The sequence below is a fragment of the Eleutherodactylus coqui genome, unplaced genomic scaffold, assembly GCF_035609145.1.
Source record: "Eleutherodactylus coqui strain aEleCoq1 unplaced genomic scaffold, aEleCoq1.hap1 HAP1_SCAFFOLD_47, whole genome shotgun sequence".
Lineage (NCBI taxonomy): Eukaryota > Metazoa > Chordata > Amphibia > Anura > Eleutherodactylidae > Eleutherodactylus > Eleutherodactylus coqui.
Genome location: NW_027101781.1, coordinates 956,501 through 981,714, shown reverse-complemented (window position 1 = coordinate 981,714; position 25,214 = coordinate 956,501). Strand labels below are relative to the sequence as shown.

Below are 25,214 nucleotides of genomic sequence, written 5' to 3'. Positions count from 1 at the left end.
GCAAAATAGACAAGAGTGGTGCTGATCTGAATTAAAATGGCCTTTTTGTTTAATCCTTGCTAGCCTTATGTCCTGTACACATTCTGCAATCTCAGGACTTGGATGTGACTGCAAGAGGCTGATCTATCATTTAATTTTGCATGCACCTTACACTCAGGAAGCAAACTGAGCATAAAATGCCCCTCAACACACCCCAAGATTCTTGCTGCCACCATTTCTGATGCCAGCACACATGACTCTCCAGCAGACAGAGGCTTAACACATCAAAGGCGATAGATTCAGAGCCACGAGGACTAAGCTTATTAAAGTTATCACATGGGCATGAGTGCAGTTATGTGCACATTTACGCCACATATTTGCAGAATTTATGCTGCATATTTGCATGCGCAAATGCATGTCCTACTGTACTTTTTGTGTGCGCAAATTGTGTGCATTTGCGCAGCAAAACCAACATGCAACCATACTCCTCTTCATTGAAATGGGTAATTAAGTCTAATAGTTCTATATCTGCTATTTGCCTGTGCAAATCCACAGGAAGATAGAGCATGCAGCGTATTTTGTTTGAAAATTTGCGCGCAAGATTGCGCATGTGAACGAACCCATTGAAATCAAGGGGTTCTATTGATTGCATATTGCGCACAAAGAAAACATGGCAGGGCGGGTGAAGATTCTGGGTCTCTGGTCTTTGCACTCACCTGCCAGGTTGTTCTTCTCTCTCCCCCATCCCACAAGCAACTCTACTCTGACTGGTGCCTGGCGTCTGGCTCCTCCCACATTCCCGGGGATTGTGATGCCTTGCAAAACTGCTAGAATTTAGCTTTGCAAAAACTGATGCACTCTGCAAAACTTGCTGAAGATCTATCTGCTTGGTAACCAAAATCACCTCTTATCTGTACTATTTAACCCTTATATTTAAGCATAGCCTCAGCTTATGCAAGGTTCTGCAAGTATAAGTACAAACGATATTCTGCAATGCATACCGTACTACAAACAATATATATTATTATGCATGTAAAAAAAATGCCTTAGTCCCCCTGCACATGGGCAGAAATTCCACGGCGGGATTTCCGGCAGAATTTCCGCCCGTGGAAGCTGCCATAGGATTGCGTTAGAAAACACGCAGAAAACAAATCAAAATGTATTAGAAAAATTGCATAAAATATAGCAATTGGGCCATATCTGTCTGTTTTAATAGCCTTACAAATGGCGAAATTGCAGAAAAAAGTATCATTAATGGACCTGTTAACGCTTATAGAACAAAACTGGTAGTTCTTAGATAAATGACATTCTGTAAAACATTTGTAAGTCATATGAGTATTACTGCTGTGCTTACATAAGACATACGGGGGGGTGGACAAAAATATGGAAACACCGTACAAAATGCATGTTTAGGATTATAATCCATATTTCAATAAGACATATAGAGACCAATTTTAAGTGGAGGTAATAGGACATATATGCTGCTGGGCAAAAGTGAACATCTGCCTGAGCAACAAGGTTCCTTTAATCAGGAGTTTGAGCCACTCAGCTTCTGTTACCAGCTGGCTCCCAAAACCACCCAGAGCAGGGCAAGAGGTAAAGTAAACACAAATTTAGTGGAAAGCTCTCCACTAAGCAGGGGCCGATAGGGCAGCTCAGTGCTAATGATTAAAATCCTATGCATTTCGTTCAGTGTTTCCATATTTTTGTCCACCCTTGTACATGTGGTTGATCAGACGTTCGCTCAAACCCTGGATCCAGTTTATTTGTGTAAAGCACTTGCTATAGGCTTGTAGATGATGAGTCCTGCAGTTGTTTTTTTCTCTTAGGCCGAGGCGAATCCACTTGCGGACGGTAATCCCGGGATTAGCCAGCCATGTGGACAAGATTTTTCAGAAATCTTGTCCACATGGGAAGGCAAATTCATTGCAGCAAAGGTGGCAGAAGCAAGTGCTGTGGCGCAGATTCACTGGCCACAGCATGTCCATTCTTTTATTTTTTTCATTGCGGCCGCGCTCTCCTCTAAGTGCTGCGGGTTTTGAAGTAGCGCTTTGCAGGCGGAAATCTCGCGGTTTTTCGCTGTGGCCAAACTGCGATATTTCCGCCAGGAATACGCCGTGTGGGAACCCAGCCTTAGGGCTCATGCCCACGGCCGTGACTGACTCCGCCAGCGGAATATCACAGCGCAGTCCGCCACGCCCCCTGCACCCCACCACAAAACCTCCATACTGACCGCTCCGGATCCTCTGTACACGTCCCGCATGGAGGGCCAGCAGGCATTCACAGTACAGTGCATGACGTGCCGGCAGTGTCAGATGACGTGGCCAGCGGTGGGCGGGGCCATGTATTTACAGTGGGCAGGGCCACGTATTTACAGTGGGCAAGGCCACGTTGTCTACAATGGAAGCTGGCCACGCATATTCCTGTGGCATTTAAAACTCCGCTGCATGAACATTAAGCTATTAGGTTCAATAGAACCTTATAGCTGCAGGGCAACGTCGCGGAGTTCCGTGGGCATTAGCCCTTATTACTTTTCTCTGTCTCTGTACAGGTATAATAATCACATACAGCTGAGTCTGAAGTAATTACAACATATATCACATGCCATTATAATGTTTTGCTTTACCCTAGTTATTTGATATTGATGGCGATGGCAGCATCACAGAAAATGAATTCAGTTCCCTGTTAAGATCTTCACTTGGCGTTCCAGACCTTGATGTTTCCAAACTTTTCCAGGATATGGATGCTGATGAGTCAGGAAAACTCTGTTATGGTAAGAAAGACCAGAACTAATACATTATCATCACAAAATGACACATTCAAAGGGGATCTGTCATTAATAAGGAGGAATCCCTCCTACTGGCCATGTCTGTGAAGAATGGAAGACCGGACAGTAGTATAAGCATGTGAGGGGAGTTGTCCCACTGTGCAGAAGTCTTGAGAGATGAAGCACATTTTGCAGCAAACTATAACAATGTTTACTTTAAGTTGTACACAATAAACATACAGACCCTTTAAGGGTTGGTCCAGTGGTAGGCTTCTGATGGTCTGTCCTCAAGATGGTTATCAATAGTAGACTGGAATGGGCCTGCTGCATGGGATTCTCACCAATAAGCTGTTCTCTGGGCTGGTGAGTTTGTACACTGAGCTGATATTACCAGGAAGCAGACTGCTTCGTTCCCTGGCTACTGCAGTGGAAAAGGGGCTGTCTGCTTCCTGCAAAAATTGGCTCAGTGCATGAGAGCAGTGGACCAGAGAACAGATGATGAGAGGTAGTCCCAGGTGGCAGACACCCACGGATCTGCTATTGATGGCGTTTCCTGAGGATAGACCTTCAATAGCTTACAATTGGACACCCCCTTTAAGTAGCATATGTTTTCAAATGTTGTAATACAGTTTTAAATCCTTTGTCAATATAATTCGGAACACTCAACTACACAGGCTTAGAAATCTTTTTAATGCTGTATTTGCTAGCCAGTCTTTGTGGAATCAACCCCTTAGTGACCAAGCCTGTTTTCGCCTTAATGACCAGGCCAAATTTTGCAAATCTGACACGTGTCAATTTAGCATGGAAAAACACCAGAAAGGTTTTGCATATCCAAGCGATTCTGACATTGTTTTTTCGCCACATGTTGTACTTCATTTAGGTGGAAAAAAAGACCGATAGAATTTGTGTTTATTTATTAAAAGCGCCAAAATTGGGAAAAATTTTTAAAAATAGTCATTTTTTCACATTTCCAACTGCAATATCTCAAATATGTGTAAACATAATATAGAAATTTTTGCTAAGATATATATTTCCATCCGTTTACTTTATTTTGGGCGCACATTGGAAAAACTTTCGTTTTTTTTTTAACCATTTAGGAGACGTACAAATTTAATATTACTTTTCAGCATTTTGAGGAACAGTTTGTTTTTCTACACCAAGCCAAGATTGGAAAGGCTCATAGAAGTCAAAATGATAGATACCCCCACAAATGACCCCATTTTTAAAACTACACCCCTTAACGTATTCACTAAGGGGTGTTATGAGTGTTTAAACCAAACAGGTTTTTTTTAGGAGTCAATGCAATTTAGAAGAGAAAAACTAAAATTTCATATTTTTGCAAATATGTCATTTTAAAGGCAGGAATTATTTCTATAGTACACATGAAAATGAGGATTTGCACCCCAGAATGGATAAGCCTGTTTATCCCGTGCTCAGAAACATACCCATTGTGGCCCTAGTATTACGCCTGTATGCACAATGGGGCCCAAAATGAAAGGAGCAACCGGTGGCTTTCAAAACAGAAATTTTGCTTGAAGGAGATTTAGGCCCTATTGCACACTTGTAGAGCCATTGAGTGACCAAAACGATGGAGAACGCCCACAAGTGACCCCATTTTGAAAAGTAGACCCCTTAACGAATTTATCTAGGGGTACGATGACAAACGCAATCCTATGCAGACGGCCGCAGTTTGGCCGCGCGGCAAACAAACCGCGGCATGCTTTATTTCTGTGCGGGGCTCGTAGAGCAGAAACGTCACTGTCCGGCCACCGGCTCTGGTCTGCGCATGCACCGGCTGCCCAGCAAGCCGGCACATCAAACAGCTGGAGCCGCGGGCGCAGGTGAGTACGCGCCGCTCTCTGCAGGCGCTCGGGTCGGATCCCGCGGCGAGAAACCTCGCAGCCGGATCCGACCCACCCATCTGCAGGCGGCCTAACACAGTCAAGTTACTGGTCTACTTGCAGTCTTTATGATGCTAGTCTATCTCTCATGGACTGCTCAAACCAACAAGTCCCAGTTCAGAGCTACGGTACCATGGTCCAAACTGTCTATGCATTCTCTTCCTCAGGACAAGAGGTTCTAGTAAATTTTCTCACTCACATTGTTTACCAGTATTAGTGTAGTATGTCTTCATCAGAAGTGTGGGCGTGACCGGGCTGAGCTGCAGGTAACGGCTAGGTCACGCCCACAGCTCCCGATTGGCTGTGGCACACATACACCTTCAACCTGGGGTTAACAATGGGAGTCACTGCTCTAATGCACCCTGCAGCTGATGCAGCAGGAGGCTAGCTATCACTGACAGCTGGCTCCCGCTGCCAGAGCTCGTCACTGTGGGGGCTGATAGCAGAACAGGACGCCTGTATCTGGAATCCTCTTGCCATAACAACCCATCGGCAGTACACGATTTTTATCTCGGGGGTCCGATGACAAAAACAGAGGGAGCTGCCTCCCTCTAAGAAAACCCTTAAAGGGGTTGTCCCGCGCCGAAACGTTGTTTTTTTTTCCCAATAGCCCCCCCCGTTCGGCGCGAGACAAACCCGATGCAGGGGTTAAAAAAGAAAACCGGAGAGTGCTTACCTGAATCCCCGCGCTCCGGTGACTTCTTACTTACCTGGTGAAGATGGCCGCCGGGATCTTCACCCTCGGTGGACCGCAGGGCTTCTGTGCGGTCCATTGCCGATTCCAGCCTCCTGATTGGCTGGAATCGGCACGTGACAGGGCGGAGCTACAAGGAGCCGCTCTCCGGCACGAGCGGCCCCATTCAGAAAAGAAGAAGACCGGACTGCGCAAGCGCGTCTAATCCGGCGATTAGACGCTGAAAATTAGACGGCACCATGGAGACGAGGACGCTAGCAACGGAACAGGTAAGTGAATAACTTCTGATAACTTCTGTATGGCTTATAATTAATGCACAATGTACATTACAAAGTGCATTAATATGGCCATACAGAAGTGTATACCCCCACTTTGTTTCGCGGGACAACCCCTTTAACAGCGTCTCTATGATGCACCGAGCTTTTGGCAGCTCGGTGAAGGTGTGTATGCCACAGCTAATTGGGAGCTGTGGGCGTGACCTGGGCATTACCTGTAGCTCAGCCTTGTCATGCCCACACTTCCGGTGTAGACATACTACACTAATACCCTGTTTACCTTCACCCAGCCTCTTCCCCACAGCAGGCGTCACAGAACTTCACTTGTGACTAATGACTATAGGTTGCATCAACTTCTGTTTGAACCTCACAATTCTCTTGCGCACTTCATCAGCACAGAAAACGCAACCCTCAGCTGTGCACCACACCCTGCCTATCATACCCCAACAGGCACCTTCCCACAGAATCAGACTTGATCCACTATTCATCCATCCAACACACATACTCTGCGCAGCACGATACCCGGGGAGAAACACCAAAAAAATGACTGGGATACAAACTAATCCTATGACGTCCATGGAGGCTATGACAGAGACTATCACACTTTCTAACTGCATGGTCACAAACAATACTCATCATCAGTCAGGCAGTAATCATCAGCCGAACTCTCATGTCAGCAATTACATCAAACAGTTGTATAATACACAATTACAATATCCAATATACCTCTGTAGTTATGTAATAAACAACACAGTATTTGCTATGATAAACCTGAGTATTTCCTTTACTAAACACTAACATCTGTGTAATAAACCATATTTTTCCCATTAAATATAACATTAGTATCACTTTTCTTCATATACATTAGTGTTTGCATTAGTTTCTTCACTTTTAGCATTAACATCACTCCTCTAACTATGCTCCATTCAACAACATCATTTCTACAAAAGCATTCTATCTAGAGATGAGCGATCATACTCGATAAGGCAAACTACTCGAGCGAGTAGTGCCTTATGCGAGTACCTGCCCGCTCTTCTCTAAAGATTCGGCTGCCGGCGCGGGTGACAGGTGAGTTACGGCGGTGAGCAGGGGGGAGGGGGGGGGGGAGAGGGGGAGAGAGATCTCCCCCCTCTTCCTCCCCGCTCTTCCCCGCAGCTCCCCGCCGGCACCCAAATCTTTAGAGACGAGCGGGCAGGTACTCGAATAAGGCCCTACTCACTCGAGTAGTTTGCCTTATCGAGTATGCTCGCTCATCTCTAATTCTATCACCAATGACATTTGACTATCCAGTCTGCGTTACCTTTTCACATCCCACTTACATACAAAGCATTAGAGGTCATACAGATCATACACATTTTCCAAATGTGTATAAAAGAAGAGGAATATATGGCAAGGACAATACATATATTTTCATTAATCAAATGCCTCCCTCTGCAAAACCATTCCCCACACAATTCTCTCCCCAGGGGATATAACCCAGCCTAACACATGTGATTATTATATACTTACTAATGGAGGAGTTCAGTGTCTTGTAATTTCATGTCCCTCTCTACTTAGTATGCCAGTTCTTTACTTTTATAGACCTTCAAATGTATCTATGAAAAACATTTTATTTGGAGTGTTAAATGGTGAGAGCTTTAAAATCCCTTATTTTGGAGGTGTGGTAGACATGGGAAGTATTCAAATGGATGCCCATATATTGCAAGATTGCCCCATTTGTCTGGCTTTAAAGAGGACCTGTCAAGAGGCCCGACATACCCGTTTTGGTAAATAATTGTATTCCCCATTATTGTCGCGACCTTGGAGCAGCTTTACTTATAGCTCTTTGTTGTACTATTCCTTTATTGTTCCTTCCACTTCTATGGTATGAATAGCTTGACCACTTGGTGTTACTAGTTGGGGGTCGTGTCCCTAGACATTCTCACACTATCCAATCAGTGCTTGACAGAGTCAGGTTGTGTAGAGCAATGGTCCCCAACTCCAGTCCTCAGGGACCACAAACAGGTCATGTTTTCAGGATATCCTATAGAAAGAACACCTGTGCCAATGTCTGAGGCACCAACAATAATTACATCACCTGTGCATCACTGAGGAAATCCTGAAAATATGACCTGTTAGCGGTCCCTGAGGACTGGAGTTGGGGAACCCTGGTGTAGAGACACACCCGTTTCACAAGAGGAATAACAGAGGAACAGCACAACACAATGTTATAAGAAACTATGTTCTAAGATGTTTCATGGAGAAAAAAAGTATTAACTAAAATGGACAAGTCAGGAGAGCTAACAGGCCCCCATTAACCCCTTAGTGACCACTCATATGTGTTTTTACATCCTGGGTTTCCGGGCTTTAATCCCCAGGGCTGTAAAAACATGCTTGCCCTGGATATTAAGGCCCCGGGGTCTGTGTGGGTGACAGCTCCCTGCTAAAGTTTGCCGGAGGTTGCTGATAGCCTGTAGTTGTGATGGGTCACACGATTGTGATTATGCAATAATGGCGATCGCATAAAAGTAAAAGAAAAGTTGGAGAAGGTTAAAGTTTCATGTCCCCACACGGATTGGATCCATAGGAAGAGCTGAGAGTCCTTCCAGGACCTGACACAGTCTTCTGCACATGTGCGTCGGTTTTCAAAATGGGGTAATTTGTGGGGTTTCTCCATCATTTTGGCCACTCTAGGGCTCTACAAATGGGCAATGGGGCCTTAAACACTTTCAAGCAAAATTTCTGTTCTGAAAGCCACCAGCTGTTTCTTTCGTTTTGGGCCCCATTGTGCATACATATATAAGATTAGGGCCACAATGGGTATGTTTTTGAACACAGGACAAACAGGGGTATCCATTTTGGGGTACAAATCCTCATTTTCATGTGCACTATAGAAAAAAAAACTGTCTTTAAAATGACATATTTTCAAAAATATAAAATTGTTGTTTTTTTCTCCTCTAAATTGCATTGACTCCTGAAAAGAAACTGTGGGGTCAAAATACTCAAAACACCCTTCGGTGAATATATGGGGTCAAGTGTGAGGGTATCTGTCATTCGGACACCTATGAGCCTTTGCAATCTTGGCTTGGTGTAGGAAAACAAAATGATTCTCAAAATGTTAATGTTAAATTTTGTATGTCTCCTAAATGGTTAAAAAAAACAAAGGTTTTTCCAATGTGCTTCCAGAATAAAGTAAACAGATGAAAATATATATCTTAGCAAAAAAGTGTACAGTATGTTTGCACATATTTGACATATTGCATTTGAAAATGTTAAACTGACAATTTTCTCAAAATCTTCCCAATTGTGGTGCTTTTAATAAATATACACAAATTCTATTGGTCTGTTTTTACCTAAATGAAGTACAATATGTTGCTAAAAAACAATGTCAGAATTACTTGGATATGCAAAAGCTTTTCGGAGTTTTTCTATGTTAAAGTGACACGTCAGATTTCCAACATTTGGCCTGATCATTAAGGCACAAACGGGCTTTAACACTAAGGGGTTGAACTATCAGCCAGTTTTCTAAACCAGACAACCCCCTTATACACTGTATGCCTTCAACCAAACCAAGTCTTTTAAATTTACTGCTGTCATAAATTAATGTCAGATTAATGGTGTTGTCCAACTGGAAACTATTGATGGCCTATCTTTATCCAATAGCAGATTGGTGGGGTTCCGCTGCATTGTATTCCACCAATCACTCTTTGCGGGGCTGCTTTGTTCAAGTACTGAGCTGATTTCTAAAATAAGCAGATAGCTTCAGTTTCACTGTAGTGGACCAGCTTGGTATTACAGAAAATGTTTCTAATTACTTTAATGGGAACCTTGGCTGCAATACCAAGCCTCACCACTACAGTGGGAAAGGAGCTGTCTGATTGCTGCAGAATTCTGCTCATTGCATTAGTGCACTGGCTTGGCAAACAGCTGATGGACAAGGATCCTGGGCGGCAGACACCCATTAATCTACTATTGATGGCCTATCGTAAGGATAGGCCAACAATAGTTTACAACTGGACAACTTCATTAACTATATATGCACCAACCTACAAATCTAGAAATACTAGAAGTACAGTAGGCAAAATATGTAACTTTATTATAAAAAATAAAGGTAGTACAGGTATGCTGAAAAGCAGTAGCCACGGGTAAAAATCAGTGTATTTTTTAGCTCTGTCTTCTATGGAATACCATGTTTGTCTGCCTCATGTACATGAGATGCTGCAATAATATGTTTATGGTTGTGCACCAAAATTCTTCATGGCTTATTTTAATTCTATTTCTATTTCTTGTAGAGGAGTTTAAAAACTTTTTCCTGAGTCATCCAGAATATTCAAAATTGTTTACAACCTACCTTGACCACCAGAAATATTACTTGCATGTACTGCAGCAAGAGGAAGAGGAAGACAAGAATTTAGAACCCTTCATAGCCGGAAACCAGGGCACCAAAAGCAGCATAGAGGAAGCTACTAGTTCATCAGACAAAAAAGTAGACTGAATGAGACTAAAAAGAATAAGGATTTTTAAATAAAGTTGTGCTTTATATCTGTGTTAGGACGCAGGGGGCTTTTCCCCACTTTTTGCCTGTGTGATACATTACTCATTGAAGATGATTATCATAGTTCGCTGGTTTATATTTAGTTTCTCCTTTTTTGAAATTTAGGGAACCATGTCCACAATTAAAACCATAAGTTTTATGCAGAGCCCAATGCATGGGGCCTGTATGGTAGTGCATGAAGGGCAGGTAGGTCCTTAGTATGGAGTCGCCCCACCTCTGAGCACTGTCATTCAGTCTCAATCAGACTCCCTATGTAAGGAGAAATAAGCTAAGGCAAAGCTATAGTAGAAAATCTCTGCACAAAAATCCATGTAATTTGGTTTGATTGTTCCTGCAGTATGTGCATGGGGCTTTTAGAAACCAAATTCACCTGCGGAATACATTTTTACTGCAGAAAATGTTCTGCAACAGATCTACCTCAAGTGAGCATACATTTAGGAGCCGATTTTTCTTTTTGAGAAAGGGAGGGGCAAAATAAGAAGTCACCAGCAAAACACACCAAAACGGGGCTAGGTGAGCAAGACCTTAATTGGCTGTCTCATTACGAGTACCCCTTTCGTTACGCCCTTTTTACTCTTTCTAGGCATATGGTTTTCTCTACTGGAGTTGTTCCAGATTATTCAAGTATTATATGGATGGCTCTGCATTTTAACGGCTTTAATTGAAAATATACAACAAGCCATAGTTCCTGGGGCTGGCCTCAGTCTAAATTCTTTTTTTAAGTGTTCTAATACACCTGAAACTAAAAGCAAAGGAACTTTGCATAAATTTAAAGGGGTCTTCCAGGAAGAATACTACTGATGATCGGTGATGATCGGTCATCAATAGTTGATCAGCTGGGGTCCGTAGCTTGGGGCCCCGACCGATCTGCTAAGTGGGCACATGCTGCAAATACAGAGATCGGAGCAGAAGTCTCTGAGCCGACCTCTGTGTAGTGGCTGGCACTTGTAACTGCAGTCACAGCTCACATTGATTTCAATGAGAGCCATGCCTGCAGTTACGAGCGCCGGCCACTAGACTGAGGTTGGCGCGGAGACTTCCACTCTGACCTCTGTGTATTTGCGACGCTGACAGCATGCGCCCGCTCAGCTGAACGGTCGGGGTCCCAAGCGGCAGACCCCAGCAGATCAACTATTGATGACCTATTAAAAGGACAGGTCAGCAGTAGTATTCTCCCTGGAAAACTCATTTAAACATTTCCTACCATTTTGTTTCTGCAGCTCCTATATAGTTCTATGTGTCTCTATGGTAACAGACTACAGATATGCTCTGTGTAGTCTGATCCAGTTGTCATACATTTTTTCTGTCCCTTTTGTCATGATTATCTACTGAATGTACTTTACCAAGATTTAGCGGACATATATAAGGATGTATGGCATCAACAGAAACATCAGACAACGTAGGTTGTATTTGTTGTTTGTTACAAAGGGGAAGCATAGGTCTACATAGGAGCTGTAGAAAAACATTGTTTGCCAAGGTGGACATAGCCTTTTAGCACAACATAACCTTATGTCTGAACCCTACCAAATATTTCTCATTGTACTGTGAGGTTGACCCTAGTGAAATACATCATGTTTTTTTAAAATAAAAAGTGATTAAAAGATGTAAGTAAAGTGAATATTTCTGCATATTTTGTAAATTTACTGTGTAAAAGTATGATTCTCCTTTAACGTTATTATTAGAGATGAGCGAGTATACTCGTTTCGAGTAATTACTCGATCGAGCACCGCGATTTTCGAGTACTTCTGTACTCGGGTGAAAAGATTCGGGGGGCGCCGGGGAGCGGGGGGAGGCATGGCGGCGCGGGGGTTAGTAGCGGGGAACAGGGGGGTGCCCTCCCTCTCCCCCTCACTCCCCGCTGCAACCCCCCAGTCACCCACGGCGCCCCCCGAATCTTTTCGCCCGAGTACGTAAGTACTCGAAAATCGCGGTGCTCGGGCGAAAAAGGGGCGTGGCCGAGTATGCTCGCTCATCTCTAGTTATTATTCATGGTGCCATGGTCCAAACGAAAGTTCACAAATTCCATACCAAGTTTTCAGCTCACAGTATCCGAATAGAGCGCTGGATCTGGAACCTATACATTTCTTCATACCATGGTCCAAAGCCTCCCATAGCAGCCATCAATATAAAAAACAATCACAGTTCTTTCAAATGGAGAATATTTACATGCAATATCTATCTACACCAGCGATCTAATTGACTGACAACTGCCGCCCCAGCCTCATATATTTCACATCTGCTTTAGGGCTTTAGTTATAATTTCATTCCTCTACTCCATTTTTTTTGGAGCATAGAAGCGGAATTAAAACAGAAACTGATTCATTTTTTTCCACCATTTTAATAGGGCTTTTAAAAATGGAAAGAAAACTGAAAGCTTTTGTTTGCTTCCATTACATTAGGGCTCTGTTTTTTAAACAGAGCAGATAACGCTGCTCTATTTGTTGCATTTAAAAAAGGAACAGACGCAAATAGCAGCTATTTTTTGCTTTCAGTTTTTAAAAACCCCATTAATATCAATAGTTGAAAAAACAGATCAGTTCATTTCCGTTTTAATTCCATTTCTCTGCTCCAAAGACTGAGAAGAGAAACCAAATTATAACTGAAAACCTAAGGCCCAGCTCACACAACCATTCAGATTCTGCATGCTGTGAGCCCGGCCATTGACCCTGCGTACGGAACTAACCTGTACTGCATATGGCCTCCTAGGCTTGGAGGCGGTCATGCGTAGTACAGCGGGGGGGGGGGGGGGGGTTGTTTGTATTTCTTGGGCAATCGCTTAGTGGATTAATTGCATGGGCTGCGGGTCGAACACCTCCATTGACTTTAATAGAGGCTGTCTGTGCAGAGAGCATGCTGCGATTTTTCTTCTGCTTGCAGAATACACAATACGTATGCATGAGTGTGAGGGAAAAGAAAATCGGAACCACATGGCTTTCAATGCCTGTGTTTTGCTGCGGGAATCCACGCAAGCGACAATCGCGGAATCCGCATTTCAAATTTGGCTGTGTTAGGCAGGCGCACATAAAAATGCCAACGGCCATGTGAATAAGCCCTTTAATAAACAAACCAAGGGGGCAGTTTTTTAATTGGCTCAAAAAAATTTTTTTATTGTCCCTATGTGCATCCTCTAGTTATGATATCAACTAAACACCTAGTAAGTAATATTACTGTTATATAGTATATAGTTTGTAAGACTGAAAAGAGACATAAACCGACCATAATATACTATAGTGCTGATCCAAACTAAAGCAAAGACCCCCATGAGTCAAAAGCTATTTTTCATCTTGCCCCATGGAAACTGTTGCAGACTTTGCTGTTCAGTGAGGTTGTCAAGGGTTAATCGCTTCATTGACCTCTTGCGCACCAATGGTATTCAAAAATTGAGAGCCGCCTTGAAGTACAGTAATGAGGAAAAAGAAAAGTTTAAAACATGGTGCGTTAGGGCTTAAACAGGTGACAGTGATTTTGTCCAGCGTTGTGGTGTGAAAATCACACATGCAAAACGGAACGAAACGAAGTCATTGATTTCAATGGCTTAGTTCTCACAGCCGTGTTTCTCGAGTGCAGGAACTGCGTGTGAGAAAAGACTTTTATTTTATGCCTAAACATGTCTGTCACTGACTCCCAAAAGGGGTATACTGTACATTGCTAAAGTTGTAGGTAGCTGTGAAAAAAGGTTGCAAAGTAAGAAATACTTATGCTAGAAATTAATTGATTTGGCACGAGCATTTCTAAATTTGATACTTTCCCAGAAGAAAAAGTGTACAAAGTGTGTTATTTTTTTTCTAGAATGTTTGCAGAAGACAGCAATGGATGCTCCAAAACAGCTCAGGAGGGTTTTAGCTACATAGATTTCAGGGCACTATAGAATTCCCAGCCCTGTACTACAGTGAATCTCACTGAAGCCTGCACCATCACTCACCATATGCCAGCCCTGACTGACCTTCGTAACCTGCCTCTTCTTTACTTTCAAGGCAGGTTTCAAATCAGTGGACTGGTGCGGGAGAGCCCAGTGTGACGCGGCATGTCTACTCCTTACATTGTCTTAGATGTTAGGGCGACTTGGTTCTCTAGGCCGCCATTCTGTAGGACCCAGGGTGCATTCAGGGAGAGCTGCCTGTGATTGGCTGAGCACATCAGCCAAGCATATTCAGCTCTTTCAGCAGCCGGGGATTTAAAATCCCCGACTGCTGATAGATCAGCACCACAGTGCAGGGGACAGGAGGAGAAGCAAGGTGAGTATCTATTTTTTTGTTTTTTAAACCACTTTCACTTGATTTTCAGGAAAGGGCTTATATTTAAAGCCCTTCCCTGAAATCAATTGCTGGCAGCAGAATCCTCTACCGCAGCGGACATGTGTGACAGCTGCGGTAGAGAATTGAAGAATTCCTCTGCTGCATCTGCCACAGATGTGGCAGATGTAGCAGCAGGGAATTCTTTTAACTAGTGGGGATGAAGAAAACATCTGTCGCATGTGGCAGATGTATTCTTCATCCGTGCAAGGGACACAGCAGCGGCAGACAGGTAACTAATATTTTTTTTTTACACTAAAATTTTTCTTTTTCAGGGAAGAGCTTATATGGAAAGCTCATCCCTGAAAAACAGTTCAGTGGTGCCAGCAGACCGTTGTCTCCAATGGAACCACCGGGAGCAGCACCGGCTCCATTGAAGAGAATGGCTGCATTTTTTTTATTTTTACACTAAAATTTTTCTTTTTCAGGGAAGAGCTTATATGTAAAGCTCTTCCCTGAAAAAGAATGCAGGGAATCGGTAGATCATTGTTTTCAATGGAGCTGCCGGCAGCAGCCGCGGCTCCATTGAAGACAATGCGTGCATTCAAAGTACGGACATGTGCAAAGTACGGACATGTGCAAACACCATAGGGAATGCATTGTTCCAAATAGAAGTGGGTTCACACGAGCGTGTTTTTGTGCGCACTTAGGTGCGTACATACGGGCACACCTAGGTACGAGCAAAAACATGCATAAACACAGCTGCGTGCTTGTTGCCAATGGAGCCGCGGCTGCTGCCGGTGGCTCCATTGAAAACAATGCTCTGCCGGCCCTCTGCATTCTTTTTCAGGGAAGGGTTTTACATATAAGCTCTTCCCTGAAAAAGAAACATTTTAGTGCAAAAAAAAACAAACTTACCTCTGCACCACTGCTGTGACCCCCGTGGGCATGAAAAACACATCTGCCGCATGCAGCAGATGTTTCCTTCATCCCCACTAGTTAAAAGAATTCCCTGCTGCTACATCTGCCACATCTGTGGCAGATGCAGCAGAGGAATTATTCAATTCTCAACTGCAGCTGTCACTGCGATAGACAATCCTGCTGCCGACATCTCGTCAATGGCTTTTCAGGGAAGGGCTTCATAAGCCCTTCCCTGAAAAGCCATTTAAAAAAGTGTATAAAAAAAAAATCAATACTCACCTCCCTTCAGCTGCTGGGGCTCAGCCGCGACTTCTGGCGCTGTCCCCGACTCTGTAGTTCTGAGCTATCAGCAGCCGGTGATTTAAAATCCCCGCCTGCTGGTAGCTCTGATTATGATTGGCTACCAGAGATACCAGCAGGCAGGGATTTTAAATCTCCGCATGCTACTAGCTGAGAACTATACAGCTGGGGACAGCGGCAGAAGTCGCCGCTGAGCCAGGGCATCCCCGTCAATGACTTTTCAGGAAAGGGCTTCATAAGCGGCGAACAGGTAATTTTTTTTTTTACACTAAAATTATTGTTTTTCAGGGAAGGGCTTATGTTTAAAGCCCTTTTCTGAAATCCAATGACAGGGAGCAGCAGGATCCTCTACCGCAGCTGTCATGTGTGACAGCTGCAGTAGGGAATTGAAGAATTCCTCTGCTGCATCAGTCACAGTTGTGGCATATGTAGCAGCAGGGAATTCTTTTTACTAGCGGGGATGAAGGAAACATCTGCTGCATGTGGCAGATGTGTTCTTCATCTCCGCGGGGGACACGGCAGCGGCGGAGAGGTAAGTTTATTTATTTTTTTTATTACACTAAAATTATTGTTTTTCAAGGAAGGGCTTATATGTAAAGCCCTTTCATGAAAAACATTTAAGGTGCCCGCGGCTCCATTGAAAACAATGCAGAGCATGAGTCACCTTGAAAAATGCTCGAGTCTTCCATTGACTTCAATGGGATTCGTTACTCGAAACGAGCTCTCGGGCATTACAAAAAGCTCAGCTTGAGTAATGAGCACCCGAGCATTTTGGTGCTCGCTTATCTCTATTGCTAATTTTTAAAATACTGAACCCAGCTAGTCTAGCATACTAGAGAACAGTGGAGACAATGACATGCATAGCAAAGGATGTCTACAAATATCTGAAGGGCTGTCACAGTGCAGAGGGATCAGACCTATTCCTATTTGCACAAGGAAAGACTAGAAGCAATGGGATAAAACACAGATTAGATATTAGAAAAAACTTTTTGACAGTCAGGGTGATCAATGTTCTGCCTCTATTCACTGAATGACTATCAGTCCTGTAAGAAAGCAGGAGCGATAAGTCTTGGGATGATTGTTTGGCACTCATGCACCTGACAGTCATCCCATGTAAAGTAACTTTAAGATCCATAGTCCATGACCTCAATCTGAAGAGAAGTGGGAACATGCAACAAGACAATGACCCAAAGCACACAGGTACATCAACTAAAGAATGGTTAAAAAATTAAAAGATTGTTTTCCACTGCTCATAGTCCGATTTTCACTCTCTTTTTTCCCCTGAAGTCTCACTCTTCTGCCTCTCTTAGGGTTCCTCCACACGGGCACTGCGATGTTCGCTCACGACTGCAGCGTAGCCAAAAATCGCATGGAAGGGAGGCAGCTGTGACCACGTCACGGCTGCATCTCCTGTTTATGCGCCCGTTCAGACTGCCTAGGTGTGGTGAGTATATGCTGCACCCAGAATACCGCCAGGTGGGGAAGAGAGTTTAGCTCCGCTAAAATTCCTTCCCCTTTTTGCCCCTTGATGGCTGTTGGCAAAGGGAGGGGGCAGGATCTAATGTGCTAATCTCCCATCCCGCCCCCTCCCTTTGCCAACAGCTGGCAAGGGATGGAAGGGGGAGGGAGTTTAGCAGAGCCACTGCTATAGGGAGAGTGTTAGTGTCTACAAGAACCACAACGGTCCTTCTTAGGGCCACAGCTCACCTAGTGCGTTACTGTTGTGGCTGCTGTGAGCAGTTTTGCCCTTTTTTTTTTGTGTATCGGCCGTGCAGGCTATAGCGTTCTCAGGCTGCAGTCTGCACTACGTAGTATAGGGGCAGTATTGGTCAGGCAGGGACAGTGGTAGTGTAGAATCCTGTCTACAAAACCCCAATGGTCCTTCTTAGGGCTACCTGTGACCGTGTGCATTTAACTCCGTGGTTGCTTGGGGTTGTAGTACCTCAGTATTGCACAGCAAGGCCTGCGTGCAGCCTTCATTTAAATATTTTTCTGGGTGCAGTTAGCGTAACGTAAGCGCTGTCTGCCTCCAAGTGCACGCCAAGAAACCACAAATTTTTTACAGTGCTCTGTGTTAGCCCTCAGCTGCCTTCACAGTGTACGGTGTCAGACACACATAGAGTGAAAGTCCAATACACACTGCATAGCCTGCATGGCATAGAAAAAATATATAATAAATAAAGAAATCCTTTTTACGGCTACCGGTGACCCAGTGCATTTGACTGCGTGGCCTGTGGGACTTCAGGTGCATCACAATTGCATATTGCACAGCTAGTCCTGCTTGCATCCTTCCTGATAATTTATCTCTGGCTAAAATTTTGCATTATATAACCGCTGGCAGCCACCAACTGCGCGGCAATAATTCACAAAAATGTTTACACCGCTCAGTGTCTGCTCGATTCTTAATGCACCATGCTGAGGGGTAGGGGTAGAGGACGTGGACGCGGTCGAGGATGCGGAGTTCCACGTGAGAGTGTGGGCATAGGCCCAGTTCCTGGTCCAGGTGAAAGGAAAGTTTCTGGGGTCCCCAGCTTCATATCACAATTTTTGGGTCCACGTCGTAGACCTTTATTAAAAAACGAGCAGTGTGAGTGGGTCCTGTCGTGGATGGCAGAAAGTGCATCCAGCAATCAATCGACCACCCAGTCTTCTACGCCGTCCCCTGCTGCAACTCTGAATCTTCTCGCTGCTGCTCCTCCTTCCTCCCAGCCTCCTCACTCCATGAAAATGACACATTCTGAGAAGCAGGCAGACTCCCAGGAACTGTTCTCGGGCCCCTGCCCAGATTGGGGAACAATGATTCCTCTCCCACCTGAGGAGTTTGTCGTGACCGATGCCCAACCTTTGGAAAGTTCTTGGGGTCCGGGGGATGAGGCTGGGGACTTCCAGCAACTGTCTCAAGAGCTTTCAGTGGGTGAGGAGGACGATGGGGATGAGACACAGTTGTCTATCAGTGAGGCAGTAGTAAGGGCAGTAAGTCCAAGGGAGGAGCACACAGAGGATTCAGAGGAAGAGCCGCTGGACGATGAGGTGACTGACCCCACCTGGTGTGATAAGCCAACTGAGGAGAGGTCTTCAGAGGGGGAGGCAATTGCAGCCGCAGGACAGGTTGGAAGAAGCAGTGGGGTGGCCAGGGGTAGAGGCAGGGCCAGAGCGAATAATCCCCCAGCTGTTTCCCAAAGGACCCCCTCGCGCCAAGCCACCGTGCAGAGACCAAGGTGCTCAAAGGTGTGGCAGTTTTTCACTGAGAACGCGGACGACAGACGAACACTGGTGTGCAAGCTTTTTCGCGCCAAGATCAGCCAGGGATTCACCACCATCAGCATGCGCAGGCATATGATGGCCAAGCACCCCACAAGGTGGGACGAAGGCCGTTCACTGCCTCTGGCCTGCACCACTGCCTCTCCCCCTGTGCCCCAACCTGCCACTGAGATCCAACCACCTCTCAGGACACAAGCACGAGTGTCTCCTGGCCTGGACCAACACCCTCACCTCCGCTGTCCTCGGCCCCATCCAGCAATGTCTCTCAGCGCAGCGTGCAGCTGTGACTAAGAGAATCATTGGAGCGAAAGCGCAAATACGCCGCCACGCACCCGCACGCTCAAGCTTTAAATGTCCACATAGCCAAATTGATCAGCCTGGAGATGCTCCCGTAGAGGCTTGTGGAAACGGAGGCTTTCAAAAACATGATGGTGGCGGCGGCCCCGCGCTACTCGATTCCCAGTCGCCACTATTTTTCCCGGTGTGCCATCCCAGCCCTGCACAACCACATCTCCCGCAACATTGTACGCGCCCTCACCAACGCGGTTACTGGCAAGGTCCACTTAACAACGGACACGTGGACAAGCACTGGCGGGCAGGGCCACTATATCTCGCTGACGGCACATTGGGTGAATATAGTGGAGGCTGGGACCAAGTCAGAGCCTGGGACCACTCACGTCCTACCCACCCCCAGAATTGCGGACCCCAGCTCGGTGCTGGTATCTGCGGCGGTGTATGCCTCATCCACTAAACCTTCCTCCTCCCCTTCCTCCTCCTCCTACGCAACCTCTGCCTCGCAATCCAGATGTGTCAGCCGCAGCACGTCGCCAACAGTCTGTGTCATGCGGCATGGCAGCACAGCGGTGGGCAAGCGTCAGCAGGCCGTGCTGAAACTACTCAGCTTAGGAGAGAAGAGGCACATGGCCCACGAACTGTTGCACGGTCTGACAGAGCTTTCGCCGCTGAGCCTCCAACCGGGCATGGTCGTGTGTGACAACGGCCGTAATCTAGTGGCGGCTCTGCAGCTCGGCAGCCTCACGCACGTGCCATGCCTGGCCCACGTATTTAATTTGGTGGTTCAGCGGTTTCTGAAAAGCTACCCACACTTGTCAGACCTCCTCGGCAAGGTGCACCGGGTCAGCCCACATTTCCACAAGTCCAACATGGACGCTGCCACCCTGCGGACCCTGCAACATCGGTTAAATCTGCCAGTGCACCGACTGCTTTGCGACGTGCCCACATGGTGGAACTCTACGCTCTACATGTTGGCCAGGCTGTATGAGCAGCGTAGAGCTATAGTGGAATACCAACTCCAACATGGGCGGCGCAGTGGGAGTCAGCCTCCTCAATTCTTTACAGAGGAGTGGGCCTGGTTTTCAGACATCTGCCAGGTCCTTGGAAACTTTGAGGAATCTACCCAGATGGTGAGCGGCGATGCTGCAATCAGTAGCGTCACCATTCCTCTGCTATGCCTCTTGAGAAGTTCCCTGCAAAGCATAAAGGCAGACGCTTTGCTCTCGGAAACGGAGGCAGGGGAAGACAGTATGTCGCTGGATAGTCAGAGCACCCTCATGTCTATATCTCAGCAGGTTGAGGAGGAGGAGGAGGGGGAGGAGCAGGAGGGAGAAGAGACAGCTGGGCCCACTGCAGAGGGTACCCATGCTGCTTGCCTGTCATCCGTTCAGCGTGTATGGCCTGTGGAGGAGGAGGATCCTGAAAGTGATCTTCCTAGTGAGGACAGCCATGTGTTGCGTACAGGTACCCTGGCACACATGGCTGACTTCATGTTAGGATGCCTTTCTCGTGACCCTCGCGTTAGATGCATTCTGACGACTACGGATTACTGTGTGTACACACTGCTCGACCCACGGTATAAGGAGAACCTTTCCACACTCATTCCCGAAGAGGAAAAGGGTTCGAGAATGATGCAATACCACAGGGCCCTGGTGGACAAACTGATGGTAAACTTCCCATCCGACAGCGCTAGTGGCAGAAGGCACAGTTTCGAGGGCCAGGTAGCAGGGGAGGAGCGGAGATTAGGCAGCATGTTCAGCGCAGGCAGGGGAACACTCTCCAAGGCCTTTGCCAGCTTTAGGGCTCCCCAGCAAGACTGTGTCACCACTCCCCAGTCAAGGCTGAGTCGGAGGGAGCACTGTAAAAGGATGGTGAGGGAGTACGTAGCTGATCGTACGACCGTCCTTCGTGACGCCTCTGCTCCGTACAACTACTGGGTGTCAAAGCTGCAACTGCAGATGGAAGCATTGTTCTCTATCACCGTAAAAAAAAACAGGGACCTTTACCTTTATCAATCTGTGTACGATATTTGTCCTCCTCCTGCTCCTCCTCCTGAAACCTCACGTAATCACCCCGAACTGGCAATTTTCCAGTGGCCCAAAAGGCTCATATAACTTTTGTAAACAATATTTATACGTTTCAATTCTCATTAAAGCAATGAAACTTCCACCTGAACCAATTTTTATTTTAACTGGGCTGCCTCCAGGCCTAGTTACAAATTAAGCCACAGTAAGCGAAGCGATTAATGGGTTTCACCTGCCCTCTGGGTTGGACATGGGCAATTTTTCTGGGGTACATTTGTACTATTGGTACACCAATATTTTGGGCCCTCGCCTACAATGTAATCCAAGTAATTTTTATGGACTTCGCCTGCACTCATGGTACACCAATGTGTTTGGGGTTGGCCTACACTTTTGCTACATAAATGTAACTCTGTTCTGCCTACCTATACTTCTGCCACAGTAATGCTAGAGGGGTCTGACTATACTTCTGCAACAGAAATGTTACTTCGGTCTGCCCATAATTCTGCTCCTGAAATGTTACCTTGGTTTGTGTATACTGTTACTACTGTAATGTTACTAATACTGGCCTCTGGCTATACTGCCGCAACGGAAATGTTACTGGGGTCTGTCTATACTGCTACTACTAAAATGTTACAAATACTGTGCTCTCCCTATACTGCTGCAACAGAAATGTTAATGTGCTGCTTTGCCTATACAGTTGCTACGGAAATGTTACTGGGGTCCGTCTGTACTGCTACTACTGAAATGTTACAAAGACTGTAATCTCCCTATACTGCTGCAACGGAAATGTTACTGGGGCTGTCTATACTGCTACTACTGAAATGTTACTAATACTGGGCTCTGCCCATACTGCTGATATGGAAATGTTACTGAGGGCCTGTCTATACTGCTACTACTGAAATGTTACAAAGACTGTAAACCTCCTTATACTGCTGCAACGGAAATGTTACTGGGGCCTGTCTATACTGCTACTACTGAAATGTTACTAATACTGGGCTCTGGCCATACTGCTGCTACGGAAATGTTACTGGGGCCTGTCTATACTGCTACTACTGAAATGTTATAAAAGACTGTAAACTTCCTTATACTGCTGCAACGGAAATGTTACTGGGGCCTGTCTATACTGCTACTACTGAAATGTTACTAATACTTGGCTCTGGCCATACTGCTGCTACGGAAATGTTACTGGGGGGTGTCTATACTGCTACTACTGAAATTTTACTAATACAGGGCTCTGCCCATACTGCTGCTAAGGAAACGTTACTGGGGCCTGTTTATACTGCTACTACTGAAATGTTACAAATACTGTGCTCTACCTGTACCGCTGCAACGGAAATGTTAATGTGCTGCTCTGCCTATACAGCTGCTATGGAAATGTTACTGGGGCCCGTCTATACTGCTACTACTGAAATGTTACTAATACTGGGCTCTGCCCATACTGCTGATACGGAAATGTTACTGGGGCCTGTCTATACTGCTACTACTGAAATGTTACAAAGACTGTAAACTTCCTTATACTGCTGCAACGGAAATGTTACTGGGGCCTGTCTATACTGCTACTCCTGAAATGTTACTAATACTGGCTCTGGCCATACTGCTGCTACGGAAATGTTACTGGGGGCTGTCTGTACTGCTACTACTGAAATGTTACTAATACAGGGCTCTGCCCATACTGCTGCTAAGGAAACGTTACTGGGGCCTGTCTATACTGCTACTACTGAAATGTTACAAATACTGTGCTCTCCCTATACCGCTGCAACGGAAATGTTAATGTGCTGCTCTGCCTTTACAGCTGCTATGGAAATGTTACTGGGGCCTGTCTATACTTCTACTACTGAAATGTTACTAATACTGGGCTCTGCCCATACTGCTGATACGGAAATGTTACTGGGGCCTGTCTATACTGCTACTACTGAAATGTTACAAAGACTGTAAACTTCCTTGTACTGCTGCAACGGAAATGTTACTGGGGCCTGTCTATACTGCTACTACTGAAATGTTACTAATGCTGGCTTTGGCCATACTGCTGCTACGGAAATGTTACTGGGGGCTGTCTGTACTGCTACTACTGAAATGTTACTAATACAGGGCTCTGCCCATACTGCTGCTAAGGAAACGTTACTGGGGCCTGTTTATACTGCTACTACTGAAATGTTACAAATACTGTGCTCTCCCTATATCGCTGCAACGGAAATGTTAATGTGCTGCTCTGCCTATACAGCTGCTATGGAAATGTTACTGGGGCCTGTCTATACTGCTACTACTGAAATGTTACTAATACTGGGCTCTGCCCATACTGCTGATACGGAAATGTTACTGGGGCCTATCTATACTGCTACTACTGAAATGTTACAAAGACTGTAAACTTCCTTATACTGCTGCAACGGAAATGTTACTGGGGCCTGTCTGTACTGCTACTACTGAAATGTTACTAATACTGGCTTTAGCCATACTGCTGCTACGGAAATGTTACTGGGGCCTGTCTATACTGCTACTACTGAAATGTTACTAATACTGGGTCTGCTCATACTGCTGATACGAAAATGTTACTGGGGCCTGTTTATACTGCTACTACTGAAATGTTACAAATACTGTGCTCTCCCTATATCGCTGCAACAGAAATGTTAATGTGCTGCTCTGCCTATACTGTGCTACGGAAATGTTACTGGGGGCTGTCTGTACTGCTACTACTGAAATGTTACTAATACAGGGCTCTTCCCATACTGCTGCTAAGGAAACGTTACTGGGCCCTGTCTATACTGTTACTACTGAAATGTTACAAATACTGTGCTCTCCCTATACCGCTGCAACGGAAATGTTAATGTGCTGCTCTGCCTATATAGCTGCTATGGAAATGTTACTGGGGCCTGTCTATACTTCTACTACTGAAATGTTACTAATACTGGGCTCTGCCCATACTGCTGATACGGAGATGTTACTGGGGCCTGTCTATACTGCTACTACTGAAATGTTGCAAAGACTGTAAACTTCCTTATACTGCTGCAACGGAAATGTTACTGGGGCCTGTCTGTACTGCTACTACTGAAATGTTACTAATACTGGCTTTAGCCATACTGCTGCTACGGAAATGTTACTGGGGCCTGTCTATACTGCTACTACTGAAATGTTACTAATACTGGGTCTGCTCATACTGCTGCAACGGAAATGTTACTGGGGCCTGTTTATACTGCTACTACTGAAATGTTACAGACTGTAAACTTCCTTATACTGCTGCAACGGAAATGTTACTGGGGCCTGTCTATACTGCTACTACTAAAATGTTACAAATACTGTGCTCTCCCTATACTGCTGCAGCAGAAATGTTAATGTGCTGCTTTGCCTATACAGTTGCTACGGAAATGTTACTGGGGTCCGTCTGTACTGCTACTACTGAAATGTTACAAAGACTGTAATCTCCCTATACTGCTGCAACGGAAATGTTACTGGGGCTGTCTATACTGCTACTACTGAAATGTTACTAATACTGGGCTCTGCCCATACTGCTGATATGGAAATGTTACTGAGGGCCTGTCTATACTGCTACTACTGAAATGATACAAAGACTGTAAACCTCCTTATACTGCTGCAACGGAAATGTTACTGGGGCCTGTCTATACTGCTACTACTGAAATGTTACTAATACTGGGCTCTGGCCATACTGCTGCTACGGAAATGTTACTGGGGCCTGTCTATACTGCTACTACTGAAATGTTATAAAAGACTGTAAACTTCCTTATACTGCTGCAACGGAAATGTTACTGGGGCCTGTCTATACTGCTACTACTGAAATGTTACTAATACTTGGCTCTGGCCATACTGCTGCTACGGAAATGTTACTGGGGGGTGTCTATACTGCTACTACTGAAATTTTACTAATACAGGGCTCTGCCCATACTGCTGCTAAGGAAACGTTACTGGGGCCTGTCTATACTGCTACTACTGAAATGTTACAAATACTGTGCTCTACCTGTACCGCTGCAACGGAAATGTTAATGTGCTGCTCTGCCTATACAGCTGCTATGGAAATGTTAC

The 25,214-nt window shown here is 45.3% G+C and overlaps 1 protein-coding gene across 1 annotated transcript in view; it reads left to right on the top strand.

Moving 5' to 3' along the window:
• The window catches only part of LOC136591274 (lysophosphatidylcholine acyltransferase 2-like), a 35,202-nt gene extending 24,160 nt beyond the window's left edge, over window positions 1–11,042 (top strand). Inside the window, exons 2-3 of the mRNA XM_066588489.1 lie at window positions 2,611–2,752; window positions 9,888–11,042. Coding sequence (XP_066444586.1) covers window positions 2,611–2,752; window positions 9,888–10,090 — 345 coding nt within the window. The 3' untranslated portion in view covers window positions 10,091–11,042. The remainder of the gene's footprint in view (window positions 1–2,610; window positions 2,753–9,887) is intronic.
• The last annotated feature ends 14,172 nt before the right edge of the window (window positions 11,043–25,214 follow it).